The 20,139-nt window shown below is 37.3% G+C and overlaps 1 protein-coding gene across 1 annotated transcript in view; it reads right to left on the bottom strand.

The window, feature by feature from the left end:
- Positions 1-19,010, bottom strand: part of LOC122034992 (rab3 GTPase-activating protein catalytic subunit-like) — a 61,358-nt gene extending 42,348 nt beyond the window's left edge. The window contains exons 1-7 of the mRNA XM_042594352.1: positions 18,766-19,010; positions 17,905-17,948; positions 17,679-17,742; positions 11,816-11,930; positions 11,669-11,736; positions 9,885-9,982; positions 7,382-7,553 (exon numbers count right to left, since the gene is read on the bottom strand). Of these exons, the coding sequence (XP_042450286.1) occupies positions 7,382-7,553; positions 9,885-9,982; positions 11,669-11,736; positions 11,816-11,930; positions 17,679-17,742; positions 17,905-17,948; positions 18,766-18,852 (648 nt within the window). The 5' untranslated portion in view covers positions 18,853-19,010. The remainder of the gene's footprint in view (positions 1-7,381; positions 7,554-9,884; positions 9,983-11,668; positions 11,737-11,815; positions 11,931-17,678; positions 17,743-17,904; positions 17,949-18,765) is intronic.
- Between the last annotated feature and the right edge of the window lie 1,129 nt (positions 19,011-20,139).

Genomic DNA, 20,139 nt, shown 5'->3' with positions numbered 1-20,139 from the left:
TAGTCCTCCAAAGTGTAAGTCATTCATAACATTGTGAAACACTCTCCCATAACTATATATTAGGCTTCGATTGTGGAGATGCTACACAATGTTGTTTTCTACTTGACCAACTAACTAAAGAGGATCCCAAAAATTGACATCCACCACTAGTACTTTTGTGATCCAATTTGCACATGGCATAATCGAAATCGGAGTACCCACAAGATCAAAAGTTTTGGTTCTAGGATACCAAAGACCTACATTTTGAGTTTCCTTAAGATAACGAAGAATTACCGCACATAAATGTGATTCCTTGGTACAAGATTGATATTTTGGCATAAGGAGAAACGTATAGCTTTGGTTGCAGGTGAAAAGAGTAAGAAGAAAAGCAACGAAAAGAAGAAGGAACAGTCCTCTTCCAAATCTGAATAAGAGAGTGATAGTGATGAGGAGCTATCATCAAGTGAGCTGGCAAACTTTGTTCGAAAAATGATGAGACGTTCTAGGAGGTTCGACAAGAAGGATGTCAAGAAGATCTTCAATGACAACAAAAAAAAGGGTAAATCTCCGGTGTCAAGACATCAATCTTATGCCAAGGAGTCACATTTATGTGCGGTCAAACGAATTCTTCGTTATCTTAATGGAACTCAAAATGTAGGTCTTTGATATCTTAGAACCGAAACTTTTGATCTTGTGGGGTACTCCGATTCCGATTATGCCGAGTGCAAATTGGATCGCAAAAGTATTAATAGTGGATGTCAATTTTTGGGATCCTCTTTAGTTAGTTGGTCAAGTAGAAAATAACATTGTGTAGCACTCTCCGCAATCGAAGCCAAATAGATAGCTATGGGAGAGTACTCTCCGCAACCAAAGCCGAATATATAGCTATAGGAGAGTGTGTTTCACAATTGTTATGGATGACTCACACTTTAGAGGATTATAAATTCATATATAAAAATGTACAAGTTCTTTGTGATAATATGAGTACCATAAATTTGACCAAAAATTTGGTTCACCATTTAAGAAAAAAACACATTGAGGTAAAACATCACTTTATTCGAGATCATGTGGCTAGAGGTGATATTATCCTTAGTTATGTTGAATCAAAATTCAACCCTTAGTTATTTGCGAAGAGAATTAGGAATGTGTTTTGTTCATTAAACAACCCTTCATGAACACCTCAAGAATGAAACTAAATGAAACTGATCGTACCTTAAAATGCATCTCACAAAAATATAGGTTTTACCTTATTTGTGTTTTTGATTTATCTAGATGAGAGTGAGATGCTAGGATCAATCCTCTTGACCATAATGTTTGTTATGATACATTACTTTGAGCAAGAGGGTTAAAAATATTTTATGAATCATTGACTTGACCAATCATAGGGAAGACCAATACAAAATTAATATGTATGTGTTTCCCGAAGATCATGCTCGAACATTTCAACAAAGAAATCCTTAACTAACCATTTTGACACATTTAAATTCAGATTTCTATCATAACTACATCTTATATTCATAAGGAAACTCATCACAATTGAAAAAGGGGGCAATATGGCTAAAAAATCAGGTTTTTGGAGCTTCAGTAATCTCAATCGATGGGTGACAGTCACCAATCAATTAGAAACTCTGCTATTTCTCACATAAAGCCTTGGAATTGATTACTGGATCGATTCAATAAGAACCTTGATCGATTGGTAAATCTTCGTGTGCGCACATATTCTCTTTGAATCGATCAGGTAATCGATTCAATCAATCCAAATCGAATACCCCTCCTAATTGATTATCCGATCGATTCACTTACGCGATTTTAAACCTCGTGCTCGAAGTAATCGCAAGCACAACTTCCTCCCGAACCCTAACTTTCCGCCTCTCCCTCGCCGATTGTTGCGTGGCTTCCCTCTCTGTCTCCAGCGCTCTTTTCTAACAACCTTTGGCCCTGGTAAACCTAGACTTGTATCCATTAGTGCCTCTTCAGTTCTCGAGACCTCTTCCTCACTTTGGGGTGTTGCGAGGCTAGTGGAGAGGTGATTCCAACCGGTTTCATCGTTCAACCAACTGCTTCCTCTTCTTCCCTTAGAAGCCAGTCCCCTACATTACGCTCTAGATGGCACCGCCAAAGTAAACCCTAACCTCAATCTCCATTTCATTAGGTTTCTTTCTTCTTAGAATTTTTGCAAATGCTCTAATCGCATTGTTTTTGTTCTCATTTCATTCATGCATCATTCATTGCATTTTGTTGTTGATTTTTGGATTGCATTTCATTGATCATGCTTAAAAAGAAGCAAAAGGCTAACGAGTCCAATGAGGGGTCATCCTGACCTCTACCCGTCCTCAACCTCCCACTGACTCTTGTTTCCCTAATGCTACTCTTTAGCAAGCCTTCAGCAAAAATACCTTTAAACTTATTTCTTCTAGATCCATTGATAGACAATTCTTCCATGATTTCTGCTTTAGTGTGTATGCCCTCATTGAACACTATAAACTCGAATCTATCATTTATTGTGAGCAGAGTGTCAATGTAGGGCTAGTCTCTAAGTTTTACAACAATTTGCACAATCTGATGGGGTGCACTATCGAACTCGTGTCACCAAGTGCAATTTGGATTTCTCTTTTGATATTCTTCAAACCTTTTTAGGGTGTCGTCCCTCGAACGACTTTGTATTCTATCCCGTGTTGCCTGAGTTGCTACGCCCACCTTAGAGCATATCACCGTATCTTCCTTACATGAGCATTTATTTGGTTGATCTCATCCGACCAAATGCACATCTTAATAACTTCTCTGCTCTTGAAATCTCGATTAGAGACAATACATTGTTTAAAGTGATTATTCACTTTCTTTTACCTATTGTCTCGCGTGCCCTAGCTGTTATCAGACCACCTCATCTATTTATGTTATACACCCTTCGGCATGCTCTTGATGTCAATATCGTGTTGAACATCTTTAATTACATCACTCATTTCATCTGGTGCCTGTGCATGGTACAGTCCATATGCCTTTTGGCAACATTATTATAGAATGACTGTAATCCATGCATATTGATGTTTCTCGAAGGAAATTGGAGCCTATGACTGCCAACTAATCCAGGATATCAATGCGGTCCTTTTTAAAATCTGGGATAGAGACTGGTTCGGATGGCATGCGATGGATCGATGACCTTGCACTAGGTGAGGGACCGAGGGCACGACCTAGGGGGGCAGGACAGGCACCAGCTCCTGTGACAGCTATTCTAGTGGAGGCTGTTGATGCACCTGATCCTTATGCTGGAGATGGAGATCTTCTTGCGCTCGAGGAGACCATGGACACTCATTTTGAGGAGATGTTCATGGATATAGCTGAGGTGCGCACGGAGCTTGCCACCATTGGCGCCGACAAAGTGATCTGCAGGTGAGCATTGATTCTCTGACTGCTCTAGTACGCTCTTGGATGTCGGGCCATCCTTCTTAGCTTCCTCCTCCAGCAAATGTTGTTCCTTCTATTGTAGATGCTTCTCCGAGTACTGCTGCTACTGATCTTGCTGATGATGACATTGTTGAGTTTTATGTCTCTATATGACTTATATAGACTACACCTTTTGTATAGGTGTTTTTATGACTTGCCTTTTCTGGTTTGTACTTCAACTACTATTTGCGTGTGAAATTTGCCATTTTTATGGATTTATGTTGTGACGGAGGTGTACTTCGTCTTGTTATCATAGTGTTTGATTGGTTGCTTGCATGATACGTAGGGGTGTACCTGTAGTTTCATTGGTTTATGGTGCACATATTGAAGGGGAGTTTTTCTTTCATTTTGATATTTGGCAAAGGGGGAGAAATATGAGATTTAAGTTCATGCTTGTTTGATATGAAGTTAACTCATGTTTGTTTGATATGAAGTTCTTGCTCGTTTGATAATGACATGATGATTTGATAATATATTGATATCATTGTTTATCATCTTGTTGTTATTATGATATGTTAGAAATTAGCCTAAACTTAAATAAATTGTCAAACATCAAAAAGGGAAAGATTATTGGTGCAATCATGCCCCATAAATTTCAATGTGTTGACAGTTATTTAAGTTTAGGTCAATATGTTAGATCTAACTCAAGTTACGAGTGTGCAAGATGGAAGAAGTCCAAGAAGGTCGGTGACCAGATTCTTAGCAAGAAAAAGTCTTTGCATGTCAAAAGACTGAAGACACCGGATTCTTGGCATGAAGACCCAGAGATGAGGAAGCTGTAGGCACAAAATTCAAGGAACAAGAAGTCCATCTGGCATCGATTGAGTTTAGGGATAAAAATCATGTTTTAGGATATACCAAATGATGGGTAAGTTTGCCAATTGATTGATGAGCTAAAACCTAAAATCCGGAAGCAAAAGAATATATCAATCGATTGATGGATCGATTGAGAAACCATCAATCGATTGGATAATCGATTGAAAAGCAACTTCGCGAGAACAGAATGTTCCCGGATCGATTATCTAATCGATTAAGAATTCCCAATCGATTAGTCGATCGATTGAGAAGCCACTCGCGTGAGAACATAACGTTCCCGGATCGATTAGCTTATCAATTTGCGGATCGATTGAGAAGTCATTCATGCAAGAACAAAAAGTTTCCCAATCGATTCAGAGCTTTCTTTGCGAGAACAGAAAACTCTTCAATCGATTGGCTGGTCAATTGAGAAGGTTTCTTCACGAGAATAGAAGGCTCCCAAATCGATTAACTTATCAATTAAGATGGGTAATCGATCAAGGTTTGATACCAATCGATTGGGATTCAAAATGGAATAAGCTCAGCCGTCGATCTAGAATTGTTATCGCTCAACGGGCATGTCAAACACACCGTAATCGATTGGCAGCAGCGAAAAGATAAGAAACATCTAGATTTCAAATTGTTTAAAAGGGGAGATTTTGACACAACGAAGACAATTGTTCTATTACTATTCTCCAGTGAAGCTCTCATCTTCAATCCTCAAGCAATCAAGAGAAGAATAATCAAGTCATGACATTGCAATCTTTTCTCTCTTCTTATCCTTGTTGTATTCTTTTGAGAGTTTCTTTAAAGTTTTGTTTTGAAAGGTTTCTCCACCTTCGGTTTGTTCCGAGAAGGAGAAGTTCATAGTGGAATCTGTGACTACTGGTGTGGACCCTTGGATTAGTCACCTCAAGGAGGTAGAGATCAAGTAAATTAAATTATTAACATTGTGGGGTTCTAGACTTAAGTATCCGCTGCAAAGAAGAAATCGAAGCGAGCTATTCACCCTCCTCCCTCTAACTCTATCGGTCCTAACAATTAGTATAAGAGCCCAAACTGCCAGAAGGACTAACCGTCATTGAGCTATGTGGATGGAATATTGACCTCTAACAAAGGAAGTAGGGGCTCCCATGTCTGCATCAAGACGACCAGACACAGCAGAGAAGTCCTAGTTGTGGCTAGGCAAAGAATTCCTAGTAAGTCAGTTGGACTGAGGGGCAAGAAAGTCCTAGTAGGTCGGGTGAATTGAGGGGTAAGAAAGTCCTAGTAGGTCGATTGGACCAAGGGACAGGAAAGTCCTGGTGAGTCAAGGTTCAGATGACATCACACGAATAGGCTTGAGGCAAAGGTTCTTAGTTTTGAGGGGGGGATTGTTGGATTGCAATGGTTGCAAATAAAGTCCCACATTAAACACATGAAAAGGATCATGGACTTATAAGGGAAAGATATCTCTATTAGCATGAGGCATTTTGGGTTGAGCCTAAAAATAAAACCATGAGTGCTTAGACCCAAAGTGGACAATATCATACCATTATAGAAATATCTTAATTCTATTAGTTCTAACACACTAAAATCACTCCTTCACAAAAAGTAATGGAGTAAGCATCTTACAATATCAATATGATTGCAATATGCTCTCTTCTCTCAAAGATGATAAAATGTAAATCAATCTTAGATGAGAGGATATTCCTAAGGACGTGTGTTAAATATTGGAATTTGAGCACTTATTCATTGGACAAACAAAAATATTTTTATATGAAGATGTTGAATTAAAACTCTGAGCACTTATATAATAATAGCTCCACCAAACATATTTTTCAACCTCTAGTTGACTAAAAATAGGCTCACTTGACTAATGCAAAAGGTATCATTGAGCCACCAATGGCTATATCACCAAGCAACTAAACTTTTTGTCCACTCAATTGTCTAGACCTGCGGTCAATTCGTTAAGTATTGCTCAAAGTGAAAGTTTTTAGTGACCATAATCTCGAATTCAGTCCATTCACCAATCACCAATCTTCTGGTGACCACTGCATAAGCATACGCAAAGTCTTGGGACTAAGATAAATCAATACAAAACAACTTGAACCAACAATCAAACCAAGTCACTATGTAGTCTACCCCAACCTAGTTAATCACGTCATTACATTTTTTCCTTATTTTTTTAGCACTTTATTCCGCTAATGTTTACCTTCATTAGCACTTAACATCTCCCCATACCCACTCATGAGATATTGTAGTTGGTTGTTTATTAAATAAATGGAATATCATTCGTCTATCTTACTATGACAATGGGCAAAATTATATTTTGATTTTCATCTCGTTCATGCTTTATCCGCTTCCACTTCATGAACTTGAACTCCTCTTATTATCTTCTTCAGTTCTTCCTCTCCCTTTCCATGAGTTTCTCTTCCATCTTCTTTCTTTTTCATCTCTATGAACTACTCTGATATGTTTTCTCTTCCTCTCCATGAAATCTACTTTCATCTTCTTCTTAAACTCCATGAACTCCCCATTACTTCCTCTTCCTCACTTTGAGCTCCTCTTCCATTCCTCCCCATGAACGTCTCTTGCCATCTTCTTTCTTTTCCTCCCAGCTTATCATTATGATAACCTAGATAGCTCCTCATCCTTGTCAAGCTCTTGGAGGATAGCTGATACCTACTCAAATGTTCAGCGTTGATGGCCTCATATAATTGTCTTGACCTATGAAGAATCATAGACCAAAAGCTTCAGTAATTCCCAAAGTGGAGAATTGAGGAACCGATGGGATCATAAGCTTTACGAATGAAATCCCTCCCATCATTGGTGGTGCCACACTGGTGTTCATGGTCTTGACCGTGTCATCTTAGGTCCTAAAGGTGATAGAAGTTTCCAAGTAAATAGATCATAGGTAGAAAGATGAGGAGGGGGAATCTAAATTTTTCTTGTAGTGAATACAAAAGCTTAAAAACTTCGTAGGTTATTTAGGTGAAAAAGAGAAAACAGAAGAATATCTCAAGTGGTAAGAGATCAATGTGCCAGTGACATGAAAATCAATTAAGAAGGCAAAGTGAGATTGGATTATCTCAATCACAGATGGCTAACCTGCAATTGCCTAGAGAGTAATCTGTTAGAATCTTAATAAGAAGAAATAAAATCAATTTAGAGTTCAGTGACTTACAAATTTTGAGATAAATAACTCATAAAGACCCTCCAAATGCATGAGCCTTACTGGGACCTGACTGGCAATCCTATCAGCATCAAACCTTCTGGTGAATATAAGGCCCAAATTTTGGATTCCAATATATGCTCTTCGAGAAGGATCATGCACTGGAACAAATGCAGGCCAATTACTGCATGGAAACTATAAACTATTAGTAACGTCTGCTTGGTCTATGAACCAAACGAACATACAAAAACATCAACCATCCACACCAGAATGTTAGCTAGTTTCCCTAGATTCTACTCATTCACAGAATTTACTGAGGAATGATTGGATTGCATGTCACTTATTAATTATATGCTACTCAGCTATATGAAATTAAACTAATGAACAAGTTATTTGGATATGCACAACAATGTAGTATTGGATTATGAACTAGTTATCTCCCCAAAGTAAACAAAATTGTCTTAATTATTATGTTCTTAAGAAGCCCTAAATCATTGACAGGATAGTTATCATAAAAAGTCTACAAGAAACTGCAGGAAACATATATAAAATGAAAATGTTATGGACCGAGCCCATACAACAAAAGAGAATCTGGAGTCCATCAAATATAAGAGATACACGCACAGCAGATTTAGAAAGGATGGTGCAAATCAAGAGAAGCAGATTTAGAAAGGATGGTGCAAATCAAGAGAATTGATTCAGTTATAATAATTTATAGTAATTGATTTTTATTTGAGTCAATTATCTTTTATTTTAAGTAAAATTGAGTCTAGTATTTTTTTTATTTTTAGTAAGAATAAAACTTTTCTTATTCAGGGGTTGTCTTCTTCCTTCGTCGAGAAGGAACGTCCTAGTTGTATTTAAATAGTTGAAATAATGCAAGAAAGATTATCATTGAGTTTAAAAAAAAAAAAATCCATAGATCGAGAGGTTCTCTAATTTCCTCAAGCCTCAAATCCCCCCCTACCACCATAGACCGTCAAGGTCGTAAAACCAAGAAGACGAAGGTTGATCATGCCGACCAACCGGTAAACCGTCCCATTACGCGATCCATAGCCAAGGGTCTCAACAAATTGGTATCAGAGCCAAGTTTACCGGTCCCAGGATCGCGTAAACTCGCTGTGACACCTCAATAAGGTGCTGAATTTCCGGGGAAGTAGAGTATTCAGATTGGATGTCCTCTGTTAAATTTAATTTAGGCACGAAGATAGCGGTCAACTATCCATTATTGTTGTTACGACGTGAAAGTGCATCTGCTGCCACATTGTTTCGGCCTGCTCGATATTCGATGAGAAAATCAAAACCCAGCAGCTTACTAATCCAATGTTGTTGAGGCTTCAGCCTTATCGTCAAGTAAGTTTAGTGTCCAAGAACCATTCAAAACTGTCTCCTCGCTTTTATGGGCCTTTTAAAATCATTGACTGTGTGGGTAATGTCGCTTACAAACTCCAATTGCCAGACCACGCCAAGCTCCACCCAGTTTTTCATGTGTCCTCTTTAAAGAAATATCATGGCAGCATCCCTAGCGTCCCCACTCTTCCCCCCATACATCAGGAAGATTACATTCCTTCTCCTCTAGCAGTTCTCGACTATCGCTCACATCGTGGACGCTCCCAAATTCTGGTTCATTGGGAGGGCTTATCCCCTGTCGAGACTTCATGGGAAGATGCAGTGACTATCATGGAACATTACCCATCATTCGTGTTTGCGAACAAACCCGTTTCTCATGGAGGGAGTAATGTTATGGAACGAGTCCATACAACAAAAGAGAACCTGGAGCCCATCAAATATAAGAGATACACGCACGACAGATTTAGAAAGGATGGTGCAAATCAAGAGAAGCAGATTTAGAAAGGATGGTGCAAATCAAGAGAATTGATTCAGCTATAATAATTTATAGTAATTGATTTTTATTTGAGTCAAGTATCTTTTATTTTAAGTAGAATTGAGTCTAGTATCTTTTTATTTTTAGTAAAAATAAAACCTTTCTTATTCAGGGGTTGTATTCTTCCTTCGTCGAGAAGGAACGCCCTAGTTGTATTTAAATGGTTGAAATAATGCAAGACAGATTATCATTGAGTTTTAAAAAAATAAATAAATCCATAGATCGAGAGGTTCTCTAATTTCCTCGAGCCTCAAACCCCCCCCCCCCCCCCCCCCTATCACCATAGGCTGTCAAGGTCGTAAAACCAAGAAGACGAAGGTTGATCCTGCCGACTAGCCGGTAAACCGTCCCATTACGTGGTCCATAGCCAAGGGTCTCAACAGAAAATGTCCATGTTAATCTCTTGCCAGAAAAAAAAGTAGACTACATGTGCAATATCTTGTCACTTATGTCCTATTTTACTTCTTCCAACAAACTTCTCTTAGCCTACATGTGCAATATCATGTTATATTTCTCTTAAGTTCACTATATACTGTGTTCAAGAAAGTAATAACTACAAAACCAAGAACATAGACTGACGAAAAAAACAATAGATGGCTGGGTAGTAGAACTTTTGACTAGGCAACTAACCTGCCACAATTTGTCAAAGCAATTGCAACAGCACTTAATAATTTCGTAGATTCAGGTGCATCAAGAACTACCCCACTAGCACTTACAGGTGCAACAACCTGGTTGTGAAAGTAAAACATACATTAATAATTACAGACTAAAAATGTATGGTTGTTAACTAGTTATATTAGCATAAGTATAACTAGGAAATGAGAATAACATCGTCATGACCAAAAAAAATGGTGACAAAAATAGCCACTTGCACAAAAAATGAAAGTGACAGAACTTTAGGAGAAGTTAGAAGTTATCCCAGATAAATATTCACTGTTAAAATCAAGGAGAAAAATGGCAAGGACATCAATCAGATGTGATTCTTCTAAAACAATAATAAGATGTTATGTTCTCCTACAGTTGTTGATTCATAAGGAAGTAGGAGAGCAATGAAATTAAAAGAAAAAATAAAAAGAACTAAGAGAAGTGTACCAATCCTCATGGACAAGCAAATAGCACGGGTGAGAAAAACTTGTTAGCCAAGGATGCAGAGGGTTTAGACCGATGATGAGGGGGCATGGTGGGTTTCGATTAGCCATGAGGGGATGGATAGGGTGTTAGGCAGCAACCAGTAGTGGGTTTCATGGTAAAAATTGGGAGTTTCATGTCTTCTTGTATGTCAATCAACAAACGGAATGGAAAGTTTTACCTATGTCGACCAGCACGACACAAGATTTAAAACCTATGCTAGATAAATACAATTTGTCCTTGTCATTTCTCGACACATGGAGACTATGTATTATATGGACAATAACCCACAAACTAAGAAAATGAATACATAAAAAAATGATATATAGAACAAAGGAACAAAAAACAATAGGAGAAAAAAGGGAGAGAAATAAGAGAGATTCTCTATATTTAAGAATTCCTATGATTAACAAAGATATTCCACAGAATATTCTTGGAGATATAACAAGACATAATTTCCAAAAGTACAAGAATCTTCTCAGCATTTAGCAGAAACTTTCCTCATCTTCCCCCATGTCATGTAGAAACTTGGAAGTAATAAATTCCTAACAAAATGATAAATAATTTTTTAAGACACTATAGACACTAACAGTTTTATTTGCAAACCCAACCACAGAATGGCTCAACAACATAATGCTTGGTTCCACCATTCAATATTATGAATTGTTTTAGCAAATTTTTTTGATTCAGCCTGTAATAATGGCCCACAATCTTCAGATTTATATCTCCATTAATCAAACATACTTGGTGACCAGGTATTCAGGTAAGCTAGCTAATTATTGAATTGAAAATTTTTTCTAAAATAACCCAAGCAGATGTTCCTCTATTTATATCTCCATTAATCAACACATACTTGGTGACCAGGTATTCAGGTAAGCTAGCTAATTATTGAATTGAAAATTTTTTCTAAAATAACCCAAGCAGATGTTCCTCTATTTCCAAACTGTATCTATCATTATGGAACCATTTAAGACAATTATTTAACTGATTGTAATTGATACCCCACTACACAGTAAGTTTTATGTTTCAACCAATATACATGATGCTTTACTAGTGAATATTTAGAAATTTAGAAATTTCTTTGTGCAGCATATTAGATTTACATATCAACCAAGAAGTAGCATCTAGGGTAGTTTATGAGGAAAAACAGTGTGCGCCATGTGAACTGTAACATCACGCTATTATATTGTTAATGGTTATTGGTCAATGCTACGAGAAACATGTATTAGTTTCGTGAGAAACCTACCAAGCAAGTTCTAAGCATAAATGGAAAATAAAAAACATACCAGAAAATCAGACACGCCAAAAGACAACTGCAGATCATGCAAATTGTCATCCCAATCTGCAGCTTTGCCTGTGACAATTTGAATTAAGGGGCCAGCAGTCACATTTATTATGAGAAAAGAAAGAACTTTACTTCAATATTCATTTACCATTACTAGAGACACCAAAGTAATGCTCAATGCGGTAAAATTTTGTACTATACTTTATCTCAGATTTGACCTTATACAAATTTGTTCGTGAACCCAATTGTTCTGCACCCTTTTGCTGCAAAAGAAAATAGTAATCCTTAGACAGGGAAGATGTATCATATCTATTTTATTGGTACAATATAAGTAGCACTTAGTTCCTAACTGCTTAAGTAGCACAATGAGCACCTAGCGTTGTCGATCAAACACAAGTTGAGTCTTGCATCACATTGAACAACAAATAGTCCAAGATCTACAAGGTATTAATAAGGCTTGAGGTTCTGTTTATATGCCACATTTAAAATTATGATAGTATGATGTAAACAGTAGCATGGAACTTGCAGCTACATACCACAGAAAGAGAAGTATAATACAGAGCTCAACTCTTAGTATGCTACTGTGTAATTGATGCAGGCATAGTAGTATACAGCCTAAAGATATAATATAGGACAAAATTATACAAAATTTCATAACAATTGCATAGGCAAAAAGACATAAAGTGTTGCACAGTGAATACCAACATATTGCACATTGGGGGAATCATTTAAGAAAACAAAAATTAGAAATTAAAATTAAAAAATAAAGGTTTTCAATACCAGAAACAACCAAAGTATAGTGAGAGATTTATTTCAAGCCTTGGCCCAGCAAACCTATAAATTAGATTAAACTTGGTTCAAACTTATAGAAAAACATATCTTTTGGCATCGCTAAACAGTGTTTCTTTAATTAGAATTCAGAAGATAAAGGATTGAATGCACTCTCAAACTATCGCTGTACGTGAACAAACAAAAAGAATAAATTAATTAGATTAGAAATGAAAAACTAGTAGGTGTTATCACAGAATTTTAAGAGACATTTAGTTTGGATTCTAATATTGCCAATGAATTAGCTTTTCCGTAAATTATTGTTCAGATCATGGTTTAAAATCTCGAACCGTGAGGTTTCGGTCCCGGACAAAAATGATACAGTTTCGGTACTGTATCGTGTCATACCAATATAGTTTCGGTATTTTTAAAATAGAAAATATATTAACTAAAAATAAAAAAATTAATCTAAATATTTAAAAATTAAAATATATATATATATAATGGGATAATTTTATTAGGTTTTAATTAAGTATATTTAAATTATCTCAATCATAGCTAGGAGTTGATTAAAATTTTTAACTTAAATTATTTAATTAAAGTCTAAGTTAAAAACTTTCCTCTGTTCCGCAACGACCACTGGCATGCGTGGCTAGGCCTACCCGACGAAGCCCGGATGCAACGCGGCGCACTAACGCCAGAGGTGTGCTTGTGCTGGTCGACGGGCGGAACGCGAAACAGCTCGAGATTTTAATTCATGATTCAATTATTTAAAGATATAGAATATTTAAATAGTTTTACTTGTTTATTAGTGTATAAATTATACTTGTTAAAAAAAATGATAAACCTAGCTAGCCCGGGGTGACCGACCCTGCCCACGGAATTTTTCCAACAGCCACCAAGGTCGCCCAAGAAGCCCGGCATCCTTTGGTTGCGAGCCTCATTTGAAGGAAAAACTCCTGCAAATTTGTCATAGCTGGGGATCGAACCACGAGTGCCTGGGTGACAACCTGGATGCCTTGCCACTGCACCATAGCTCCGAGGGCAAATTATACTTGTTTAAGAACCTATAGTAAGTGATATAAAATTTGAATAATTAAGAAAAATAATTTACCATACATAGTTATTTTATGCATGACAATTAAAGGATTAAAATTATATTTGTAAATTCAGTTAGTAAAATTGTTAAATATATATAGGTTTAATAGATTTTATTATTTTATCGCAATTCCTTATAGTAAGATTCAATAAACATTATATATTGACTAGTTCGTAAATATGTTATAAGATTTTATTATCCTTCCACCTAGTGGGGCAAGACTTGGTTGTTGTTGTAATAAAGTATCAAAATCACATTCCACTTTGGTCAGCACATGTGAAAGTCATTGTTTGGCCATCGACTGAAACTAGTAATGTGTTAGCATGGACATTCTCAGCGTTGAAAAGATGTGGTCATGGGTTGTGAATGCAAACGGTGCTGGAAGGGTAGATGTCTAGAGAGGTGGATAGGTAAGGAAGGAGTCGCCGAGTTCAAATGTCGCTATCTTGAGGAAGGGTAGATGCCATGGTCTTGAGGAAGGGGTGGAATAGGAAGTGGAATCTCATTAAGAGTTATTTGATAAATAGAGTAGGGAAGGTTTTTTAGAAGTTTTATTTAATTATTGAGAGACCTTTTAGGTGTGTTAATTGATAAATATAATAGAGTAGATATTTAGACAATAACCATTGTATATTGATTGGTTCATAAATATGTTATAATAATTATGTATCAAAATCTGATTTTATTTTGGTCAATACATGCGAGACTTATTGTTTGGCCATTAATTGAAACTAGTAATGTGCATGGACGTTCTTAGCATTGAAAGGTTGTGGTGTTGGGCTGTGAATGGAGGCAATGCTCGAAGCGTGTTAGGATTGTGTGGTAGAAGCGAAGAAACTAGTGCAAAAAGATCATGGCTTCAAATTTCGAGCCGTGATCTCTTTGGTTGAGATTCAAGATGGATAATTGTGTCATTCAATTTGGCAAAATAAAATATTTATAAATAAATACATACATACATCACACACAGTGTGTGTAGTTTTGTTACCTGCTCACCCATCTATGGGCAACGCATGGGCACTTAGTGTAAAATTTTTTATTAAAAAAATCATTTTTTTAGGGTTTAGTGTTTAGGCTAAAGGAAGTGAAAAAATCTTTTTTAAAAAAAAATTAACACTAGGTGCCCATGGGTTTGGAAAGGTAACGGAAGCAAGGGAAAGGAAGAAAAGTTCTTAAGTCAGGACCACTATGGGTACTTGAACTTAAGATATTATGATTGAAGTTCACACAAACAGACTTACAAGCACTCAAACAAGCACTCAAACTTACAAGCTTTCTTAGTAGAACTCCGAGTATTTCTCGTATGCCCTTCTAAGATCATTTATGAGGTTTTTAAAGGTAAAGAGTAGAGGAAAAGGAATAAGATCGGGTACACTTATGGGCCCCATCGCATCTTATCCTTTCACTACTTTTTATCCCATTAACCCGCATTATTGGCCTAAAGTGATAGTCATAGTACAATAATTTACAAAGGAACGGCTCCCCGGGGCTCAGTTCCCAGCATCTTTTTCGAGTGTCGCCTTTGTGAATAACGCCATTATAGTCCTGCCAAGAACCCCTTTAATCGTGTCACTTACATCTTGAGTCTCCTCCACTGAGTCTCCCACTTGGCTTAATAATTGAATCTGATCTTCAGATAAAGTTGCTTTATTCACGATATGATGTACCAGTCTTGATAATGCATCTGCCAGCTCATTATTCACGCCTTCAATATGCTCAAACTTTATGTCAACTCTTGTGCCAGTAATATAGTCCGTGAAGGTTATCCATCGGGCACGGGAAGGCTTGTTACTTACAGATTTATTGAAGAATTTAATAATAGCATGACAGTCTGTCCTCAACGTAATCTCCTTTTTATCTAAGTAATGAATCTTCATAGCTGACAAAGCTTCCATACAGGCGTAAATTTCCGCATCAATAGTAGATTTAATTACAGAAAATTCCCGCTGGCATAAGCACAAATTTTTTCTGTCTTTTTAGGATCAAATTTTGCATGTTTCCATTTATAGACTCCGCCCCATCCCTCCATACTTCCATCAGTTTCAATAATAATATATGCATTTTCAGGAGGTAATTCTAAGTCAGGTAAAGTTTGTACCAGTGTTTTAACCTCCTTAATTATTGCCCAATCTGATGCTTTGAATCTCCTATCTCCATGTGGGGATGTTTTGGAGTATAATGGTCCCAACAACTTGCTCAGGTTCGGAATATGAGATCTTGCATAATTTAAAATCCCAAGAAAAGAACGTAACCCTTTCAAAGAAATAAGGGTTTTTTCATCAAAGTCTATAATCTTCTTAATTATATGTTGTTGAAGTCTAATCCTTCGGTTTCCAATAATAACCCCCAAAAATTCCATCTCTGGTTGTGCTATCTTCATTTTGGTTGGTGAAAGTACTAGTCATTCCTTCTGACATATATCCAGCATTTGATTAAGGTGTTTACAATGCTGCTCTTCATCTGCTGAAAATATTAAGATGTCATCAATATATACAACTAGAAATTCCTCACAACCTTGAAAGCATGTATCCATTTTTCGTTGAAAGACTGCCGGCGCATTCTTTAGCCCAAACTTTTGAAGAAATAAATTATAAGGTATTATTGGCCTAAAGTGATGGCCATAGTACAATAATGCGGGTTAATGGGATAAAAAGTAGTGAAAGGATAAGATGCGATGGGGCCCATAAGTGTACCCGATCTTATTCCTTTTCCTCTACTCTTTACCTATAAAACCTCATAAATGATCTTAGAAGGGCATAGGAGAAATACTCGGAGTTCTACTAAGAAAGCTTGTAAGTTTGAGTGCTTGTTTGAGTGCTTGTAAGTCTGTTTGTGTGAACTTCAATCATAATATCTTAAGTTCAAGTACCCATAGTGGTCCTGACTTAAGAACTTTTCTTCCTTTCCCTTGCTTCCGTTACCTTTCCTGTCGTATCAAAGTGTAACACAACGAGTAGGTAAAGGTCCTTCATAATTTAACTGAGTAGTTGCTAGAATCTAGTCCATAGGATCAGCATACCCAGTTTGTTCTAGAAGAGACCTCTTTGCCTTCTACAAAATCAAATAGAATATTCTGCAGGATTAATGTGTCGTAGGATTGAATCCAAGATTTCCTAATACAACTCATGCACAGACAACTTGAGGAAGCTAGTATAGGGCAAAGATCACCTATCTATTCCTTAACATGATTGAAGGAAGTTGCGGTCAAGAGAAATTAGGGAGTTGTCGTCGTGAGATTACAAAATGACATATGCACGATGCATTGTATAAGGTAGAGGATGAAACTATACACAATAACACCGATGAATAAAAACAATGACTATAATTTTTTTCCCATTTTTATTTCCAATCCTATCAAGAAGAAAAACTGAAACAAATCCCAGCTACACTTTTCCTTCGTTTTCTTTAGTGGAAAAGTAAAAGGGAAGAAAAGGCTATAAAATCTTTTTCTAGTTTTCTCCTATATTACTTCCATCCAATTTGGGTTGCAATCTCATTTTCACATACAATGTTGCTAAAATCCAAGAAAAAATTCTAAAAAAATAATATTAAATCTATTTTTGACTTATGTTTCTAGTTTTTATCTTTGACAAACAAAGTTTTGAAAATTTTCACTGTTTCTTTCCTCTCTGACAAAGGAAACAGTCATGGAAAATATTTTATAATTTTTCTCCAATGATTTTTTCCATGCCCTCTTTTTTCCGTAGTTGATTCCTTCCTCTTTAAGCTTCCTACTCCTACTTCAACTATGTTCATATTATATTTCCAAATAAACACTGCATATTTCCTTAAAAAAAAAGAATTGGTCTGGAATAACAGTTTGTTTCGTGTTTCTACATATCTTCTGTGGCTAGTCGGGGTTCCTAATATTTCTCTTGAATCCAAGAAGTATTTCAGCTAATCGATAAAAATTGTTTACTTCAAACAGAATTCAATTGCTTGAAATGAAAGTTTGTAATTCCAATACATCTTTGTCAAGTAAATGCAATAGGGTTCACCATATGCTAAGGTTTTAAAACAACTGCACAAATTTGCAATACTAGTTCCTAAACATGAGAATATCTTAATGCAATTGTTCATTTGCTCTACAACTACATCTTGCAAAAGTGTGTGTAACAAATTATGAAAAGATAAAACGCCATACCACCAAATTCTTATGGCCATCAACCATCCATGCACGGCAAATGGCTTCTATTTCAGATATGAACCTTGTCAAAAAAGAAAGAAGAAAGGATCAGTTAATCTGGAAATCAAGAAAAAATCAATCATAGGAATCAGTTCATATCCAAGCTTGAATAAAGGGAGATAAGTTGATCCTAAGCACCCTGCAAGGGATCGATGCATACTTCCATCACACTACAAAATGGTACCTTTCCCATGAAGATGCAAGTGTAAAATCGTCAAAACCCTCAAGCTGCCAAGAAAACCACATAAAACATAACATGTCATCCAATGGAAGATAAAATGTTAAACAAAGATGATTTACTGCCAAATTTTTTACTTCTGAACACTGAATGAATTTGAAAATCCAGCCAGAATTGAGAACTTTGTAGTTCACTGACTGAAGTATATCATGCCAATGATTTTAAAAAAAAAAATACATTTGAAATTTTGACTGCCACATTCCATCATGTCAAACAACTGATTCAAACCAATAGCATTGCACGGCGATGTCGAACAATACAAACCTTGTGCTATTTGGAAGTGTGGCATTAATTGATCAGTATATCTGACTATAAATGGTGGCCTTTAAGGATAAAATTAACAAAGAATATAGAATAATTGATAAAATAAGAAAATGATTTATATATGATCTTCAATCAGAGTAGTCAGGTTCCCAAACAGATCACTCCCCATGACAGATCTTCAACCTTGTGTTAAAAGGTTGGAAAGATCAAGCAGAGAAATACGATATGACACTCCAGGGCCAATTCCCATCCCACAAGCGGACACAGATCATCAAGCAAACCTAATTCGCGGAAAGTGTCTCTTTCCTCGAATGCAATTCCCTGTCTATCTAAATCCTCAATTTATTCCTAAAAAAAATATGTAACTCATTCGGCATAATCAAGTTATTCACATAAGAAACCAACGGAAAACAGAATATTCAACCAAATAAAAGGACTGTAAAAACAAAGGATTTTAATGAAGGATTTGAAGCAATTTTATTGAGATCGTGAGAAGATCTGAGGAAGAAAACTAGTAGAAAGGAGGGATCGGGTAAAAAAAACCTCTTCCATAATTTCTTCTTGCTCTTCGTCTTCCTCCTCGTCGTCTTCGACTATCCTTTTCTGCTTCGCATTGCTCGAAGACGCCATGGGCGAATCCTTACGCACGACGACTTCGAGATGCTGAGAAAAAACACGACGGGGAAGCAAAAAAGAGGAGACTTACGGGCGAATCCTTACGCACGACGAACCAAGCTATCGTTCACAAACGTAGTCGCCTAAAAATGAGTCTATCGTTATAGTCAAAGACTTACGGACTTACCTTAGTAAAAATAAATAAATCAATAAATATATAAATATATATATATATATATATATATATATATATATATATATATATATAGATCCGGTGTTAATGTGGGGCCCGCCCGGCAGGAGGTCAAAGTGGTCAACGTCCTGAGCAGGCGTCTGATCGAGCGAACTACCTTCCTGATTAGCAGGAAGAGTAGCTGGCCCGACACTTCGACAGCTCGGTCGGACACTGAACTTCCGACGCTCATGAAACTCAAGTAGGGAAAGACAAGGATCAAGCGTTCTCCCCGCTCGGCAGAGCAATGGACACAGTCTCGGGCCAACAAGAGAAGGAGCCTTAGCTTGACAAGGCAGAGCCGGATATCAAATCACTGGCCGAGTGGGCGTTCGGCCCGACCGTTGCATCACCCTGGTGGTAGACTGGCCGAGCAGCTCTCCCGCTCAACCTAATAGCAAACAAAGAGAGCAGTTGGCAATATCTTCCTAGGGACCAGTGTCATCGACAGGCGGCATGATCAGGGGCATGGCCAGGCGGAAGATCGTACGATGAAAGCTTCCATTGTCACGTTAGGGATATGCTCGGTCTGTTAAGGTATGACGTCAGACACGTTTTTTTTGACACTACCTTTCCAGGTATGATTTTGGGAAGCGTGCATGCCTCGAGAAACGTGTGCGCCCCTCCTGAGAGCTCTATATAAGAAGCCCCAAAGCTTCATCGGAGGTATGTTTTTGACTACAATAGCTATAGCCACACTGCTGCTCCTTTCTTCTTTACTTCATTCGCTTGGCGTCGATAGCTGACTTGGGCGTTGGAGGGCCATCACCGGGGAACTCCTCCCTGGCTCGATACTAACGACTCTGTGGTTGCAGGCTTAGCTCATCAGAGGTCCACATCGCCTTCAGTCGACATCCACTCAACGTGAGCACCATCTTCCCAACGTCCGTCTACTCACACTTGGATATATATATATATACAGGATGGATCTCCTACGGTTTGGTGCGGCAAGAAGGACGTGGCCAGCTGAGTTAAAGCAACACGTCAGCTAAGTTAAAGAAATAGAAGCAAAAAATGCAAGCTTTGTTTTTTCCTTCTCTTCCCCCTCTCTCCGCCGAAGCTTGTCGCCT

Source organism: Zingiber officinale, chromosome 11B (genome assembly GCF_018446385.1).
Source record: "Zingiber officinale cultivar Zhangliang chromosome 11B, Zo_v1.1, whole genome shotgun sequence".
Taxonomy (NCBI): domain Eukaryota; kingdom Viridiplantae; phylum Streptophyta; class Magnoliopsida; order Zingiberales; family Zingiberaceae; genus Zingiber; species Zingiber officinale.
This window is presented reverse-complemented; position numbering and strand designations above follow the sequence as displayed.